The sequence below is a fragment of the Mandrillus leucophaeus genome, unplaced genomic scaffold (genome assembly GCF_000951045.1).
Source record: "Mandrillus leucophaeus isolate KB7577 unplaced genomic scaffold, Mleu.le_1.0 Scaffold12, whole genome shotgun sequence".
In the NCBI taxonomy this organism is placed as follows: Eukaryota; Metazoa; Chordata; class Mammalia; order Primates; family Cercopithecidae; genus Mandrillus; species Mandrillus leucophaeus.
This window is the reverse complement of record NW_012100320.1, coordinates 3733143-3748910: the sequence shown is the minus strand read 5'-3', so window position 1 is coordinate 3748910 and position 15768 is coordinate 3733143. Positions and strand designations below refer to the sequence as shown.

Sequence of the window (15768 nt, the reverse complement as noted above, 5' to 3'; positions counted from 1 at the left end):
AGGCACGGTGGCTCACACCTGTATTCCCAGAACTTTGGGAGGCTGAGGTGGGAAGATCACAAGGTCAGGAGATCAAGACCATCCTGGCCAACAATGGTGAAACCCTGTCGCTACTAAAAATATAAAAATTAGCTGGGCGTGGTAGCGCGCACCTGTAGTCCCAGCTACTTGGGAGGCTGAGGCAGGAGAATCACTTGAACCTGGGAGGTGGACGTTGCAGTGAGCTGAGATCACACCCCTGCACTCCAGCCTGGGCAACAGAGTGAGACTCTGTCTCAAAAAAAAAAAAAAAAAGAGAGAGAAATTAGTACAGAACGAAAAAATATAAGTGTGTTTTAATATCCACAAGCAGAATCCGAATTTGTAATATGGTGATGATCTCTGCCTAGACTGTAAATTATCCGCTGTACACAGACACTTAGGAGATGTCTGTATAGCCTTGGTGAACCAAACTGATAATGACTTTTTTCTGAGTTCTGGTTAGGCTTATTTTCTAATGATCAGAAGCAAATGTTTTTGGTCACCTACCATGAAAAATTAAATTGACTAATAATTTCCCTCACCCCCTACCCAGCTTTATTTGTTTCTAACCAGATAGATGGTTTAACCAATAAGTTACATTGAGCATAAAGTATTTGTATAGTTCTGTACATAGACGTTTCCTAGGCTCCAAGGATTATTGATAACACTCTGTGTCTGCTTCTGAAATAGTTTGATATGTTTGTTTTGTTGTTGTTTTTTATTTGGTGGGTTTTTGTTGTTGTCAAGACAGTGTCTTGTTCTGTCGCCCAGGCTGGACTGCAGTGGCACAGTCACAGCTCAATGTAGCCTCAACCTCCTGGGCTCAATCAATCCTCCTGCCTCAGCCTCCTGAGTAGCTGGGACTGCAGGAGCACACCTCCATGCCTGGGTAATTTTTTAATTTTTTTGTAGAGACAGGTTTCGCCATGTCATCCAGGCTGGTCACAAACTCTTGGGCTCAAGCAATCCACCCACCTCAGCCTCCCAAAGTGCTAGGATTGTAGGTGTAAGCCACTGTGCCTGGCCTAGTTTTGTTTTTAAAGATGAATATACTCTTGCTTAAATTCTAGTTTATCATCTAAAAGAGGGGTGGTCAGTTTGTGTTGGAGGGGCTGTCTTTTAATATCTTCTTTCTTGTTCCCAGATTGTAGCACTCCCATAAGAACTCTTTTGTAGACTGTGGTATGTTACCTATTCACAGGTCCTCTTCCTGACTATACCCCTCCAGAAATTTTCTCTTTTGAAAGTACTACTGGATTTACATTGTATGGGATGCTATACAAGCCTCATGATCTACAGCCTGGAAAGAAATATCCAACTGTGCTGTTCATATATGGTGGTCCTCAGGTGGGCATATTTATATACATATATACATACAGCCATATGCATATGTATTTTAGATCTTTTGTTTTTTAAATGTCTAGTCAGTTTAAGATTTTGAGTATTGTTGGGCATTTGCTCTTAATGACTGTAGCTTATATTCTAATTATTCAGTTTAGGTGGTCAGGAAACTGCTTTTTGTTAGAGGTTTAATGTATAAATCACTAATTCTTTTTTTTTTTTTTTTTTTTTGAGATGGAGTTTTGCTCTTGTTGCTCAGACTGAAGTACAGTGGTGCAATGTTGACTCACTGCAACCTCCACCTCCCAGGTTCAAGTGATTCTTCTGCCTCAGCCTCCCAAGTAGCTGGGATTACAGTCATGCACCACCATGCCCAGCTAATTTTTTTTGTATTTTTAGTAGAGATGGGATTTCACCGTGTTGGTCAGGCTGGTCTCGAACTCCTGACCTCAAGTGATCCACCCACCTCAGGCCTCCCAAAGCGCTGGGATTATAGGCGTGAGCCACCGCACCCTGCCACTAAGTCAGTTCCTTAATTTGCAGTATGGACTATAACTCTGTGTAGAGCAGTGGGGTATTCTTGTCAGTAGGTAAATATGTTGCTTTCTATGTAGATAAACTTGTTTGGGAAATAAAATGAAATAATTAAATGTCTTGGTAAATAAAAAGGGTCTTAACAGATATTTTCAGAAAGCCTTGGTAGCCTAATGAATTCTCCCTCTTCATTCTAAAGCTGTATCTCTCAAGCAAATTAAAATATTTTTATCAGCTAGTTAAGGTAACTGTTACACTACTATTTAGCACAGTAAGAAGTTTATACCTTCATTTTCCTTATTCTGGATTAAGTATTAGCCAATGACTGTTCAGTAAATGCTTTGACTATTGGAGTAAAATGTTTTGACCAGGCACGGTGGCTCACACCTGTATTCCCAGAACTTTGGGAGGCTGAGGTGGGAAGATCACAAGGTCAGGAGATCAAGACCATCCTGGCCAACAATGGTGAAACCCTGTCGCTACTAAAAATATAAAAATTAGCTGGGCGTGGTAGCGCGTGCCTGTAATCCCAGCTACTTGGGAAGCTGAGGCAGAAGAATCACTTGAACTAGGGAGTCAGAGGTTGCGGTGAGCCGAGATAGTGCCACTGCACTCCAGCCTGGTGACAGAGTGAGACTCCATCAAAAAATATATATTTTGGATGGGTGTATTGGTTAATTGCTAAATTTTAAAATTGTTTATTCTTGATTATATATCCTACACTGAGCCTTGGAAGAAATTAAAATATAATTATAGTGTTTTCATAATACAATCCTTAAACTCAGTAATACCCTTTATAATTAATAATTATACCCAGTTATTTAGTATCTGGAAATGTATCTGCATACCAAATTGTATGAGGTACCTATAATAGGCAAATTCATAGGGATAGAAAGTAGAATAGAAGTTGTCAGGGACTAGATGGAAGGAGGATGGGGAGTGTTTGAGTGTTTTGTTTCTTTGTTTGTTTCTTTGTTTGTTTGTTTTTGAGACAGAGTCTCACTCTGTCTTCCAGAGGCAGGATCTCAGCTCACTGCCTCCTCCGCCTCCTGGGTTCAAGCAATTCTCCTGCCTCAGCCTCCCTAATAGCTGGGATTACAGGCATGCACCACCATGCCCGGCTAATTTTTTGTATTTTAAGTAGAGATGGGGTTTCACCATGTTAGCTAGGCTGGTCTCGACCCCCGACCTCAGATGATCCACCCACCTCAGCCTCCCACAGTGCTAGGATTACAGGTGTAAACCACCGTGCCTAGCCAGGAGTTATTAATGGGGTACAGAATTTCTGTTTGGGTGATGAAAAAGTTCTGGAAATGGATAATGGTGATGGTTACACAACAGCATGAATGTATTTAATGTCATTGAATTGTATGCTTAAAATGCTTGAAATGGTAAATTTTATATATATTTTACCATAATTTTAAAAATGTTAGCCAATTCAATTAAAACAATTTGTTTTTGTTTTTTTTTTTGAGACGGAGTCTCACTCTGTTGCCCAGGCTAGAGTGCAGTGGCGTGATCTGGGCTCATTGCAACCTCCACCTCCCAGGTTCAAGCAATTCTTTTGCTTCAGCCTCCTGAGAGCTGGGACTGTAGGTGCGCAGCACCACACCTAGCTAATTTTTATATTTTTAGTAGAGACAGGGTTTCACTATGTTAGCCAGGATGGTCTTGAACTCCTGACCTCAGGTGATCCACCCACCTCGGCCTCCCAAAGTGCTGGGATTACAGGTGTGAGCCCCTGCACCCAGCCAAAACAAAATTAATTGTTTAGAATACTTTATGCAGTACAGTTATGCTTTTTTGCACTTACTGAACAGTCATATTTGAAAGACTATGAGTGAATTTCACCATGTGGTTTTTGAAAAGCTATAGGTGACTTAGGGTGATTTATTGATTTCTTTCTCAAAATGTTCTTGGGAAAAATTCAAATTTGATGAGGCCAGAGAAGAATCTGGGCTGGGTACAGTGGCTCATGACTGTAATCCTAGCACTTCGGGAAGCTTAAACAGGAAGATCACTTTAGCCCAGGAGTTCGAGACTAGCATGGCAAGATAGGGAGACCCCCATCTCTACAAAAAGTAAAAAAATTAATTGGGCATGGTGGCGAATACCTGTGGTCTCAGCTACTTGGGAGGCTGAGATAGGAGGATTGCTTGAGCCAGGAAGTTTGAAGCTGCAGTGAGCTGTAATCATGTGATTGCACTCCAGCCTAGACAAGAGAGTGAGACCATGTGTCAAAAGAGAAGAAACAGAAGAATCTGGCCGGGTGTGGTGGCTCATGCTTGTAATCTCAGCACTTTGGGAGGCCGAGGTGGGAGGATTACTTGAGCCCAGGAGTTTGAGACCAGCCTGGGCAAGACCCCCATCTTTTAAAAAAAAAAAAAAAAAAAACAAAACCACCCCATTTTCAAAAAAAAAAAAAAAAAAAAAAAAGAATCTGGCATTCAGTTTGCAGGGAGATTTTCCCATGAGATTTCACATGATATAGTGCCCCTGTCCCTTCAAACTCTTGGAAGATCATTCATCTTGTTTGATGACTTCATTTGGGTTAATTATGAAGAGACTCCCTAATATAGGACTAGGTCTTTTTAATAGCACACAATCACATTGTAAAATGTGTTTAAATCTTTTAAGAGTATGATGTTCATGTGGTCAAAACTGTTCTTTGGTGTGTATTCATGTCTAAGGGGAAATCTGTTGAAACAGCAATAGTGTCACAATTCATAACGTGAAGTGAATTACTTTGTCACCAAAGGCAGCAATTTCTATAGGTCAGAAAAGTGTGAAATACAAGAAAAGCAACAGATATTTCCCACTAAAGTTATCAAGGATAAGTTTCTTAAACTCTTCATTATTAACAGCTGTGTTTCTAAGCATTTATTTGACAAGGCTGGGTGAGGTGGCTCATGCCTGTAACCCCAGCACTTTGGGAGGCTGAGGTGGGCGGATCACTTGAGGTCAGGAGTTTGAGACCAGCCTGGCTAACATGGTGAAACCCCAACCCTACTAAAATTACAAAAATTAGCCAGGCATTGTGGTGCACACCTGTAATCCCAGCTACTCGGGGGCTGAGGCACGAGAATCGCTTGAACCTGGGAGGCTGAAGTTGCAGTGGGCCGAGATCATGCCATTGCAATCCAGCCTGGGTGACAGAGCAAGACTACATCTCAAAAAACAAAAGTTTGTGTAACAGATACTTATAATATTTCCTAGAATGTGCCAGACACTGTTCTGCAAATAAAAATGCAAAGAGATCAGGCTAGATGATAACAGGACACAGGTTTTAAAGAATTGATACTGAAGGAGACTTTTGGATTGCCAGTGCCGAAAGGCAGTATATTTAAGTGTTCATATCAAGCAATTGAGACCATCTTCTATACATGGTAGCAGACAAAGAAGTGAGGTGGGTTTCTTTAAATGTTCATATTTGTGTTCTTCTCTGCCTAGTATTTCTTCTTTCAGCACTCTCCCTTTAAAGACAAATCTTTAGCCAGTTGCTGTGGCACACATATTAATCCCAGCTATTCAGAGGCTGAGGTGGAAGGATTGCTTTAGCCCAGGAGTTCGAGGTGAACTATGTAGTGAACTATGATTGCACTACCACACTCCAGCCTGGGGTACAGAGTGAGACACCATCTCTTAAGTAAATAAATAAATACAAGTACCTTTACCCACCAAACACCCTCTTCCCAAAGTAGAAATGGAAAAAAAAACATTCTCCTATTTCTCTTTTTCATTCATTCATTTAGCAAACAGGTATTAAGTTCCTGTGATGTGCTAGGTACTGTTCTAGGCAGTGAGGATACCCAGTGAACATGTCAGACTAATGTTCCACTTCATGGACCATAAAGGGAAAATAATAAGCAAACATAAAAAGATATGATGGTGAGACCCTATGTCTACAAAAAAAATTAAAAATTAACCAGGCATGGTGGTGCACACCTGTAGTCCCAGCTACTTGAAGGCCGAGGCAGGAATTTGAGCCCAGGAATTTGAGGCAGCACTGAGCTATGATTGTGCCTCTGCACTCCAGCTTGGAGACCCCATCTCTTCAAAAAAAACAAGGTATGATTTTTGTTTGTTTGTTTTTTGAGACAGAGTCTCTCTCTGCTGCCCAGGCTACAGTGCAGTGGTATGATCTTGGCTCACTGCAACCTCTCTGCCTTCTGGGTTCAAGCAATTCTCATGCCTCTGCCTCCTGATTAACTGGGACCACAGGCACTCCCCACCATGCCCAGCTAATTTTTTGTTTTTAGTAGAGACAGGGTTTTGCCATGTTGGCCAGGTTGGTCTCGAACTGCTGACCTCAGGTGATCCACCCGCCTCAGCCTCCCAAAATGCTGGGATTACGGGTGTGAGCCACCACACCTGGCCTAAAAGTATGACTTTTTATAATGGAAGTTCTATGAAGATTTGCTGGGAAAGGGGATGGCAAGACCTCTCCTGAGGTTAAAACATTGACAAGGAATGAGCCATGCAAAAGATATGAGAGAAAAGCATTCCAGACACAGAAAACGGTAAATGTCAAGTTCCTGGGACTAGAACCAACTTGATAGTGTTGACAATGAAGTTAGAGTACAGTGCACGTGGAGGGAAATGGTATGAGATGAGATCAGAGGTAGCCAAAGATCTCAAGGGACATGTAGACTTACTCTGAAGGGTAATGGTAGCCAGTGGAAGAAGCCAAGCAGCAGTCATGTCTGATGTCTGATGGAGAGGAAAGTTTTTCTTATTTGTCCTTGTAACTGTCATTCGAATAACACAGTTCTTCAGGGTAGAAATAATCAGTTTAGTAACTTTTTATATGGGGTGGATTGATTCACTTATATGTAATTAATATCTAAGTTAGAATTTTAAAGCCTACGGTTGTTCAGTAATTGCCCTGAACTTGAGTGTGAAGTTAAGCAGGAAGCAACATAAACATGAAAAGACTTAAGTTAATATATAAATAAATGACTTTAAAAATTGCATTTTAAAGGTAAAATAATAGTGAAATTAAGCTTTCTATTTCTTGCAATGCCCTGCCACTCTTGGGTTTTTATATGCTTCCATATGATAAACTGAAGTTGTGTTTCTTCCTCAGGTGCAGTTGGTGAATAATCGGTTTAAAGGAGTCAAGTATTTCCGCTTGAATACCCTAGCCTCTCTAGGTTATGTGGTTGTGGTGATAGACAACAGGGGATCCTGTCACCGAGGGCTTAAATTTGAAGGCGCCTTTAAATATAAAATGGTGTGTGAGCATAAAAACACTTTTCTTTTACAGACATTTACATTTTTCTGGTGCATTGTTTGGTGTGAAACCCTTGAAAGAGAGTTGGGGGAAGGGGCTATGAATGAGTGAATGAGCGTGTATATGTGTTAGAGTTTAGGGGTGGGAGAGAAGATGCAACTTGATGTACACTAGGCTAGCTCATGTCTACCTATATGTAACTTTGGAGAACTGCGATAGAGCCACTTGTACATAGAAATACCCTCTCTATTTTGTATGTCCACTTGGGTAGAATTTAGCACCATTTAGCTTTCAGCATCCTGGACACTGTTGAGGAATTATTGAGATTTGTTCTGTCCTCTGTGAAGAGGGAATCCAACTGGTTAGTGCCTTCCTTGTGACAAGCCTCTTTCTCTCTACAGGAAGCTTTAAATGCTACCTTTTAGAGATGCCCCATGTCCTTTCTGCTGCTTTGGGAAATGATGAGAATCCGATGTTCCTTTTGCACAGTAAGGCAGTTACTGTGTTTGCCAGTGTTATTGGACATGCTGAGTAAGACATGGGGATTTTCTCCCACAGCCAGTTCTTTGACCTTATGTTGTATTCTCATGTAAGTTTTTTTGTTTTTATTTTTGTTTTTGGCTCAGTGAAGTGAGATTGCGTGCACTGGCAGGCCTAGTAATATAGACAAGGTGGTGGTGGTAGGAACTAGGACCTTAAAGAAGTAGTATGTTCAGTTCCTAGAGGTAATATAATAGGGAAATAAGAAGATAGGGCCTCAAGAGCAATTCCTTCTGCTTTACTGCACTAAAAATTAAAAAGGAGAAGTAGGCCAGGTGCATTGGCTCACGCCTGTAATCCCAGCACTTTGGGAGGCCAAGGCAGGAGGATCACTTGAGCCCAGGAGTTCAAGACCAACCTGTGCAACATAATGAGACCCTCCACCTCTACAAATAAGTTAAAAAATTAGCTGGGCATGGTGGCGCACGCCTGGAGTCCCAGCTACTTGGGAGGCTGAGGTGGGAGGATCACTTGAGCCTGGGAGATTGAGCTACAGATCCATGGTCACACTACTGCACTCCAGCCTGGACAGCAGAGTGAAACCATGTCTCCAAAAAAATAAAAAGGAGAAGTAAAATTAATTACTTAAGGGGCTAATTTTTTGTCTTTGGGTATAGGAAGGCTTGTTACAAGGAAGATGCTGACCTCTTAGCAGACAACAGAACAAATGGAAATGGGAAATACCCAAATAGCAAGGGACAGTTTGAGTAGCAATAGGAAGGAGCTTTATGACTAAGTGGTAACTAAACTCTAGGACAGGCTAGCAACAGAAGCTATAGGCCCCTATCTCCAAATAGATTTTTTAAAAATTTGAGGGAGAGGGGGCAACAGAATCTCAGTTGGTAGTAAATTCTAATCTAAAAAAACCTACAGGGCCGGGTGTGGTGGCTCACACCTGTAATCCCAGCAATTTGGGAGGCCGAGGCGGGCGAATCACTTGAGAGGTCAGGAGTTTGAGACCAACCTGGCCATAGTGAAACTCCGTCTCTACTAAAAAATACAAAAATTAGCTGGGCATGGTGGCGCATGCCTGTAATTCCAGCCACTCGGGAGGCTGAGGCAGGAGAATCGCTTGAATCCAGGAGGCGAAGGTTGCAGTGAGCCAAGATTATGCCATTGCACTCCAGCCTGGGTAACAGAGTGAGACTCCATCTCAAAAAATAAATAAAATAAAAATTAAAAGACCTACAGGTATTTTTAGTAAAAACATTTATCATCTTTAAAAGCACTCTTATGAGACTTTTATTCATCAGAATCAGTGAAATGTTCTCCCTTTTTTGACAGGGTCAAATAGAAATTGATGATCAGGTGGAAGGACTCCAATATCTAGCTTCTCGATATGATTTCATTGACTTAGATCGTGTGGGCATCCACGGCTGGTCCTATGGAGGATACCTCTCCCTGATGGCATTAATGCAGAGGTCAGATATCTTCAGGGTATGTGACTTCCTATTATACTCATTTTTGCAATAAGGGTAGATTTTTCTGTAAATAGAGGATATATAAAAATGTCTATTTCCTGAAGGTTTACAGAGTTGGCAATTTTTTTTGGGTTTTTGTTTTTGTTTTTTTGAGACAAAGTCTTGCTCTGTCGCCCAGGCTGGAGTGCAGTGGCACAATCTTGGCTCACTGCAACCTCTGCCCCCTGGGTTCAGGCGATTCTCATGTCTCAGCCTCCTGAATAGCTGGGATTACAAGTGCCGGCCACCACACCTGGCTAATTTTTTTTTTTTTTTTTTAAAGTAGAGATGGGATTTCACCATATTGGCTAGGCTGGTCTCAAACTCCTGACCTCAAGAGATCCACCCGTGTTGGTCTCCCAAAGTGCTAGGATTACAGGCATGAGCCACTGCGCCTGGCCCACAGTTGGCAATATTATAGAATGTTAGGGTTTGTATGTTTAAGAGCCATGTGAAATGTATATATATCTCGTTTGTTTTTTTGTTTGTTTTGTTTTGTTTTGTTTTGAGACACAGTCTCGCTCTTCACCCAGACTGGAGCACAGTGACATGATCTTAGCTCACTGCAGCCTCCACCTCCCGGGTTCAAACGATTTCCAGCTAATTTTTGTACTTTTAGTAGAGATGGAGTTTCACCATGTTTGCTAGGCTGGTCTTGAACTCCTGACCTTAAGTGATCCGTCCGCCTTGGCCTCCCAAAGTGCTGGGATTACAGGCGTGAACCACTGCTCCCAGCCTTCAAGTTTTATATGTATATATGTGTGTGTGTGTGTATTTTTCTTTTAAACATATATAATGTTTAAACATCAACTGGATAACTAGTTACTGACTGTTTATAGATACGTGCCAAAGAGTATAGGAGATGGTTACGATTAGTAAGGCACATACAACATACCTATTGGATTGTAATTACTTAATTGTTGGACTGCAAGCTATGAGGGCAGGGACCTGTTTGTGCTGTACACCACTGTATCCTCAGCAGTCAAGCCTAATGCTTGGCACATAGTAGGCCCTCAATAAGTGCATTGAATGAGTGAATTATTAAATGTATAAATGCTTACAATTCTGTAAACAAACTCTTGGAAAAATATACTAGAAGAAAATACATAAGGATGATAATTGTTGAGAATAGGAATTATGAGTATGTTTCTTTTTTTAATATTTCAATAACATGATGTTACTTTACAGTGAAAAGTAATTTTTTAAATTTTTATTTTTTAATTCTATTTTTGAGACAGAGTCTTGCTGTCACCCAGGCTGGAGTGCAGTGGTGCGATCTCGGCTCACTGCAACCTCCACCTCTCAGGTTCAAGCAATTCTCATGCTTCAGTCTGGAATTAAAGGCGCCCACCACTATTCCCAGCTAATTTTTGTATTTTTAGTAGAGATAGGATTTCACCATGTTTGCCAGTCTGGTCTCGGACTCCTGACCTTGGGTGATCCACCCGCCTCAGCCTCCCAAAGTGCTAGGATTACAGGCGTGAGCCATTGCACCTGACCCTTAATTTTTATTTTTAAGAACAAAATAAGGCTTTTATTCTTGCATATATGTCTAGATGATCTTTATAATAACCATAAATAAATTCTGACTACTCCCATAATTTTCCCAGGCTTGTAGCTGTCAAGCAAATAGAGTATTTAAATATAAAACTATGTATAAGAGCCTTAAAATGAGGCAAATTTTTAGTATATTTCATTTATTGTTTTAAATTCTGTACTGCCAACAGAGGCTTAAAAAAAAAAGGTGGCTCCTTTTTTACATAAAACTGACAGTTCTCGCACATTTTTTCCTCAGTAGCAGGATGTAGTTCAGTTGTCTTTTAACAATGGGCCCGGCTTTTGTATTTCAGCTAGCCCAGGTTAAAGGTTTGGTATGTAGAATGCCTATGGAACATGAAACTGACTCACAGAGTATCAAATTCTTGACCTTGGCACTTCACTTCAGTATTCTGAGTTGCCTAAGACATGTATGCCCCAGTCGTAAGGCTAAAGCTTAAGGATAATTTTACAGTGTAATTTTGCAGTTGTAAGATCTCACTGCTAGCCACTCTCTTTTTCCAGACCACACTTGACTGTCAATGTCATCTTATGCAGGTTGCTATTGCTGGGGCCCCAGTCACTCTGTGGATCTTCTATGATACAGGATACACGGAACGTTATATGGGTCACCCTGACCAGAATGAACAGGGCTATTACTTAGGATCTGTGGCCATGCAAGCAGAAAAGTTCCCCTCTGAGTAAGTGCAAGCTTTTTTTTTTTTTTTTTTTTTAATTGAGACAGAGTCTCACTCTGTCACTTAGGCTGGAGTGCAGTGGCATGATCAGGGCTCCCTGCATCGTCAAACTCCTGGGCCAGAGGATCCTCCCACCTCAGCCCCCGAGTAGCTGAGTCTACAGGCACGTGCCACCATGCCCACCTAATTTTTTGTATTTTTAGTAGAGTCAGGCAGGATTTTACCATGTTGCCTAAGGTGGTCTCAAACTCCTGGACTCAAGTTATCTGCCCACCTCAGACTCCCAAAGTGCTGGGTTTACAGGCGTGAGCCACCGGGCACAGCCTAATTCAAGCTTTAAAATGAAGATTATAAATTTTCAATTGTATTTTAAAAAATTGTCTTTAATCCTAATGGAAAATTCAAATACTGAAAAACCAAGATGAATATGTTATACTAGAATATCATGGCTGTTTCTTAAAACTGAATTACAGGCCAGTTCATATAATGTTTTTTTACAAGTTATATTTGAAGCAGTTGTTTTTGCTGAAAAAAGTTAAGTACACGACTTTCAAGGTGGAAAAAATTTTATGTCTGCCTGAATATATTTTACACATAATTTTTCTGGGGACATGCTATAATTATAGATGTGTTTTAATATTTTAATTATAAATAATTGAACACAAGATCTTTTTTTAATCTTTCATTACATGTGGTATGTGGTTAATATGTTACAAATTTAATATTGAAAATATTGAATTCTTATTCTAACATTGCAGTATCAGGAAGTTAATATGGTTAAGTATGATTAAATAAGTGAAATTGTTTTCCCAAATACTGTACTATTTTGCCTAATCCTGTAATATTTCCATTTCTCCAGACCAAATCGTTTACTGCTCTTACATGGGTTCCTGGATGAGAATGTCCATTTTGCACATACCAGTATATTACTGAGTTTTTTAGTGAGGGCTGGAAAGCCATATGATTTACAGGTGAGTTATTCTACATTTTCTGGTTAAATGCAGTCATGATTAGTGATTGATTACTTTGAAATCTATTAACTGTAGGGTAAGTCCGGATTTTTAGAGTGTCCACCGTCTGCTTAAGAGAACTAAAGTAAGAGGCATATTTAGTAGTGCCTGTAGTTGGATAAAAATTAAGATTCTGTTGCAGTCAGGCTGACATATCTGCCTATCAGATTACATGACTGTGTGTCTGTATCTGCTTTCAGTTTGGAAGCATGGAAAAGATGACAGGAAGTCATTCACTGTTCTCCTTTGCTTTTCTTTTTCCGCTTTGAAGGGTGAAGATATGCTATTTTGATTTCATGGTTGTAAAAGGATTTTTAGGGCCTGATTATATGGTCTTTTAATTTTCTTTTATTTTACATTGACATTGGAGCAGAAACCAGCAAGTTACCCTCCTCCATTGCTCCATTTATAGATCCTTATTCCAGTTTTTCTTAAAACTATGTTTTACTCCTTAAACAGATTATGTGCACACAAAAATTGAAAAAATTACTTTTTCCTTTTTAACATTTCAGTTGATATTTATGTTTAAACTATGAGATATTTATAGCAGCAATTTTTAAGCTTTTTGGTTTCAGGACACCTTTACCTACCAAAGAACTTTGTTTATGTCGATTATATCAATGAATATTTCTCATATAAGATATTAAAACTGAGAAAAATTTTAAATATTTTAAAATAATAAACTATCAGCCCGGTGCAGTGGCTCACACCTGTAATCCCAGCACTTTGGGAGGCCAAGGTGGGCGCGGATCACTTGAGGTCAGGAGTTCGAGACAAGCCTGACCAAAATGGAGAAACCCTGTCTCTACTAAAAATACAAAAACTAGTCGGGCATGGTGGCGCACGCCTGTAATCCCAGATACTTGGGAGGCTGAGGCAGGAGAATTGCTTAAACTGAGGAGGCGGAGGTTGCGATCAGCTGAGATTGCGCCATTGCACTGCAGCCTGGGCAACAAGAGTGAAACTCCGTCTCAAAAATGATAATAATAAACTATTACATGTTAACACAAATCACATTTTTCATAGAGAAAAACTATATTCCAAAACAAGTAATTTACTGAGAAAAACAGCAATATTTTACATTTTTCTAAGTTCCTTTAATGTCTGACATAATAATAAAGAAGACACTTACATTCTTATGTCTCTTTCTGTACTCAATCTGTTGTGATATGTTGTTTTGGCTAAAGTATGTGAAGAAAAATTTGGCCTCACAGAGTATGTAGTTATGAAATGGGGCCAGGCGCAGTGGCTCATGCCTGTAATCCCAACACTTTGGGAGGCCAAGGCAGGTGGATCACGAGGTCAGGAGATTGAGACCATTCTGGCTAACACGGTGAAACCCCGTCTCTACTAAAAATACAAAAAATTAGCCGGGCGTTGTGGTGGGCGCCTGTAGTCCCAGCTACTCAGGAGGCTGAGGCAGGAGAATGGAGTGAACCTGGGAGGCAGAGCTTGCAGTGAGCCAAGATTGCGCCACTGCACTCCAGCCTGGGTGGCAGAGTGAGACTCCGTCTCCAAAAAAAATAAAAATAAAAATACAAAAATTAGCCGGGTGTGGTGGTGCATGCCTGTAATCCCAACTACTCAGGAGTCTGAGGCACAAGAACTGCATGAACCCGGGAGGCAGAGGTTGCAGTGAGCCGAGATCGTGCCACTGCACTCCAGCTTAGGTGACAGAGTGGACTCCATCAAAAAAAAAAAAAAAAAAAAATTTACAATTTCTTAACACAGCAAGTTACATACAGATCACTTTTCATTTTATTTGCTTCCTTAGGATTTCAGTTCTCCATTTTTACTAAGAAGGAAGAATAGAGATAAAAATAAAATATCTATTATTTGCTCAAAAAAGTCTTATTTCTCCCTTTTAGCAAGCTATTTTCAATTTGGAAAACTAACAACAACCCTGAATTAAACTTCTTTTTTTTTTGAGACAGAGTCTTGTTCTGTTGCCCAGGCTGGAGTGTGGTGGTGCAATCTCAGCTCACTGCAACCTCCGCCTCCCGGGGTTCAAGCAATTCTCCTGCCTCAGCCTCCTGAATAGCTAGGATTATAGGCACGCGCCACCACAACGAGCTAATTTTTGTATTTTTAGTAGAGACGTGGTTTCACCATGTTGTTCAGGCTGGTCTTGAACTCCTGACCTCATGATCCATCCACCTTGGCCTTCCAATCCCTTCACGCCTGGGATTACAGGCGTGAGCCACCCGGCCCCAAACCTCTATTCTGATAATATGCTAGACTAGACATTCTGGAGGGCCTTCCCGTTAACAAACAGCTAGATTTTAGAGGATGTAGAATGTTAATGCATTTACCAGCCTCACAGTAACGTGAATCTTCCAGCTGCATCTTCACTTGCCATGAAAGATGATTTGAAACCACATGTGGGAGCATGGAGCAACAAGAAAGCACAAAAGGCTAGATTGTCCTGGGGCCCAGTGCTGATATTGGTATAGCAATCAATTCTGAGACTAAATTATAATATAGTAGAAAGATGGAAAAGCTGAATTTGAGACTTCCATCATCATGCTTGGACCCTCAAAGCGGCTAAAGTTGTCCTAAGTCTGTAATGCTCCCTGACTCCTGGCAAGCAAATGCAAATTTATCTTTGAGGGAAGCATCCCTAATTTTGGCCACTCGTGTATCCAGAGATTAAGATCCACTCCCATGAGCTCACAATCAAAAATTACCAAACAAACAAGGATACAAACTACCAGGAGTGAGAGTCAGCAGAAACAACAGTTAGTTCCCTGAGGACATCAAATATTAGAATTATCAAATAAATATGTTTAACGGAAATATGGAATCAGAAACATGCATTTGGGAATGATTTGAAGAAAAACCAAATAGATAGAAAATATACTTTAAAAAAGAAAAAGTGGCCAGGCGCGGTAGCTCACGCCTGTAATCCCACCACTTTGGGAGGCCAAGGCGGGCATATCACAAGGTCAGGAGATGGAGATCATCCTGGCTAACATGGTGAAACCACGTCTCTACTAAAAATAGAAAATATAGCTGAGCGTGATGTCAGGCGCCTGTAGTCCCAGCTATTCAGGAGGCTGAGGTAGGAGAATGGCGTGAACCCAGGAGGCGGAGCTTGCAGTGAGCGGAGATCGCGTCACTGAACTCCAGCCTGGGCGACAGAGCAAGACTCCGTCTCACCAAAAAAAAAAAAAAAAAAAAAGGGAAAAAAAAGAATAAAAAGCATAATGGATGGGTTAAACGGAAGATTAGACACTATTCAAGAAAGAATTAGGTTAGGAGTTATAAACAGGCCAGGTGCAGCAGCTCACGCCTGTAATCCCAGTACTTTGGGAGATTGAGGTGGGTGGATCACATGAAGTCAGGAGTTTGAAACCAGCCTGGCCAACATGGTGAAACCTCACCTCTACTAAAAA

The 15768-nt window shown here is 40.8% G+C and overlaps 1 protein-coding gene across 6 annotated transcripts in view; it reads left to right on the top strand.

Moving 5' to 3' along the window:
* DPP8 (dipeptidyl-peptidase 8) overlaps positions 1-15768 on the top strand; it is an 80089-nt gene that overhangs the window by 60693 nt on the left and 3628 nt on the right. For 4 of the 6 annotated variants that reach the window (XM_011968196.1, XM_011968187.1, XM_011968205.1 and 1 more), the window contains 5 exons: positions 1223-1368; positions 6983-7129; positions 8954-9106; positions 11224-11366; positions 12223-12334. In XM_011968196.1, coding sequence (XP_011823586.1) covers positions 1223-1368; positions 6983-7129; positions 8954-9106; positions 11224-11366; positions 12223-12334 — 701 coding nt within the window. The remainder of the gene's footprint in view (positions 1-1222; positions 1369-6982; positions 7130-8953; positions 9107-11223; positions 11367-12222; positions 12335-15768) is intronic. The other 2 variants (XM_011968215.1, XM_011968220.1) reach the window with 2 other exon arrangements.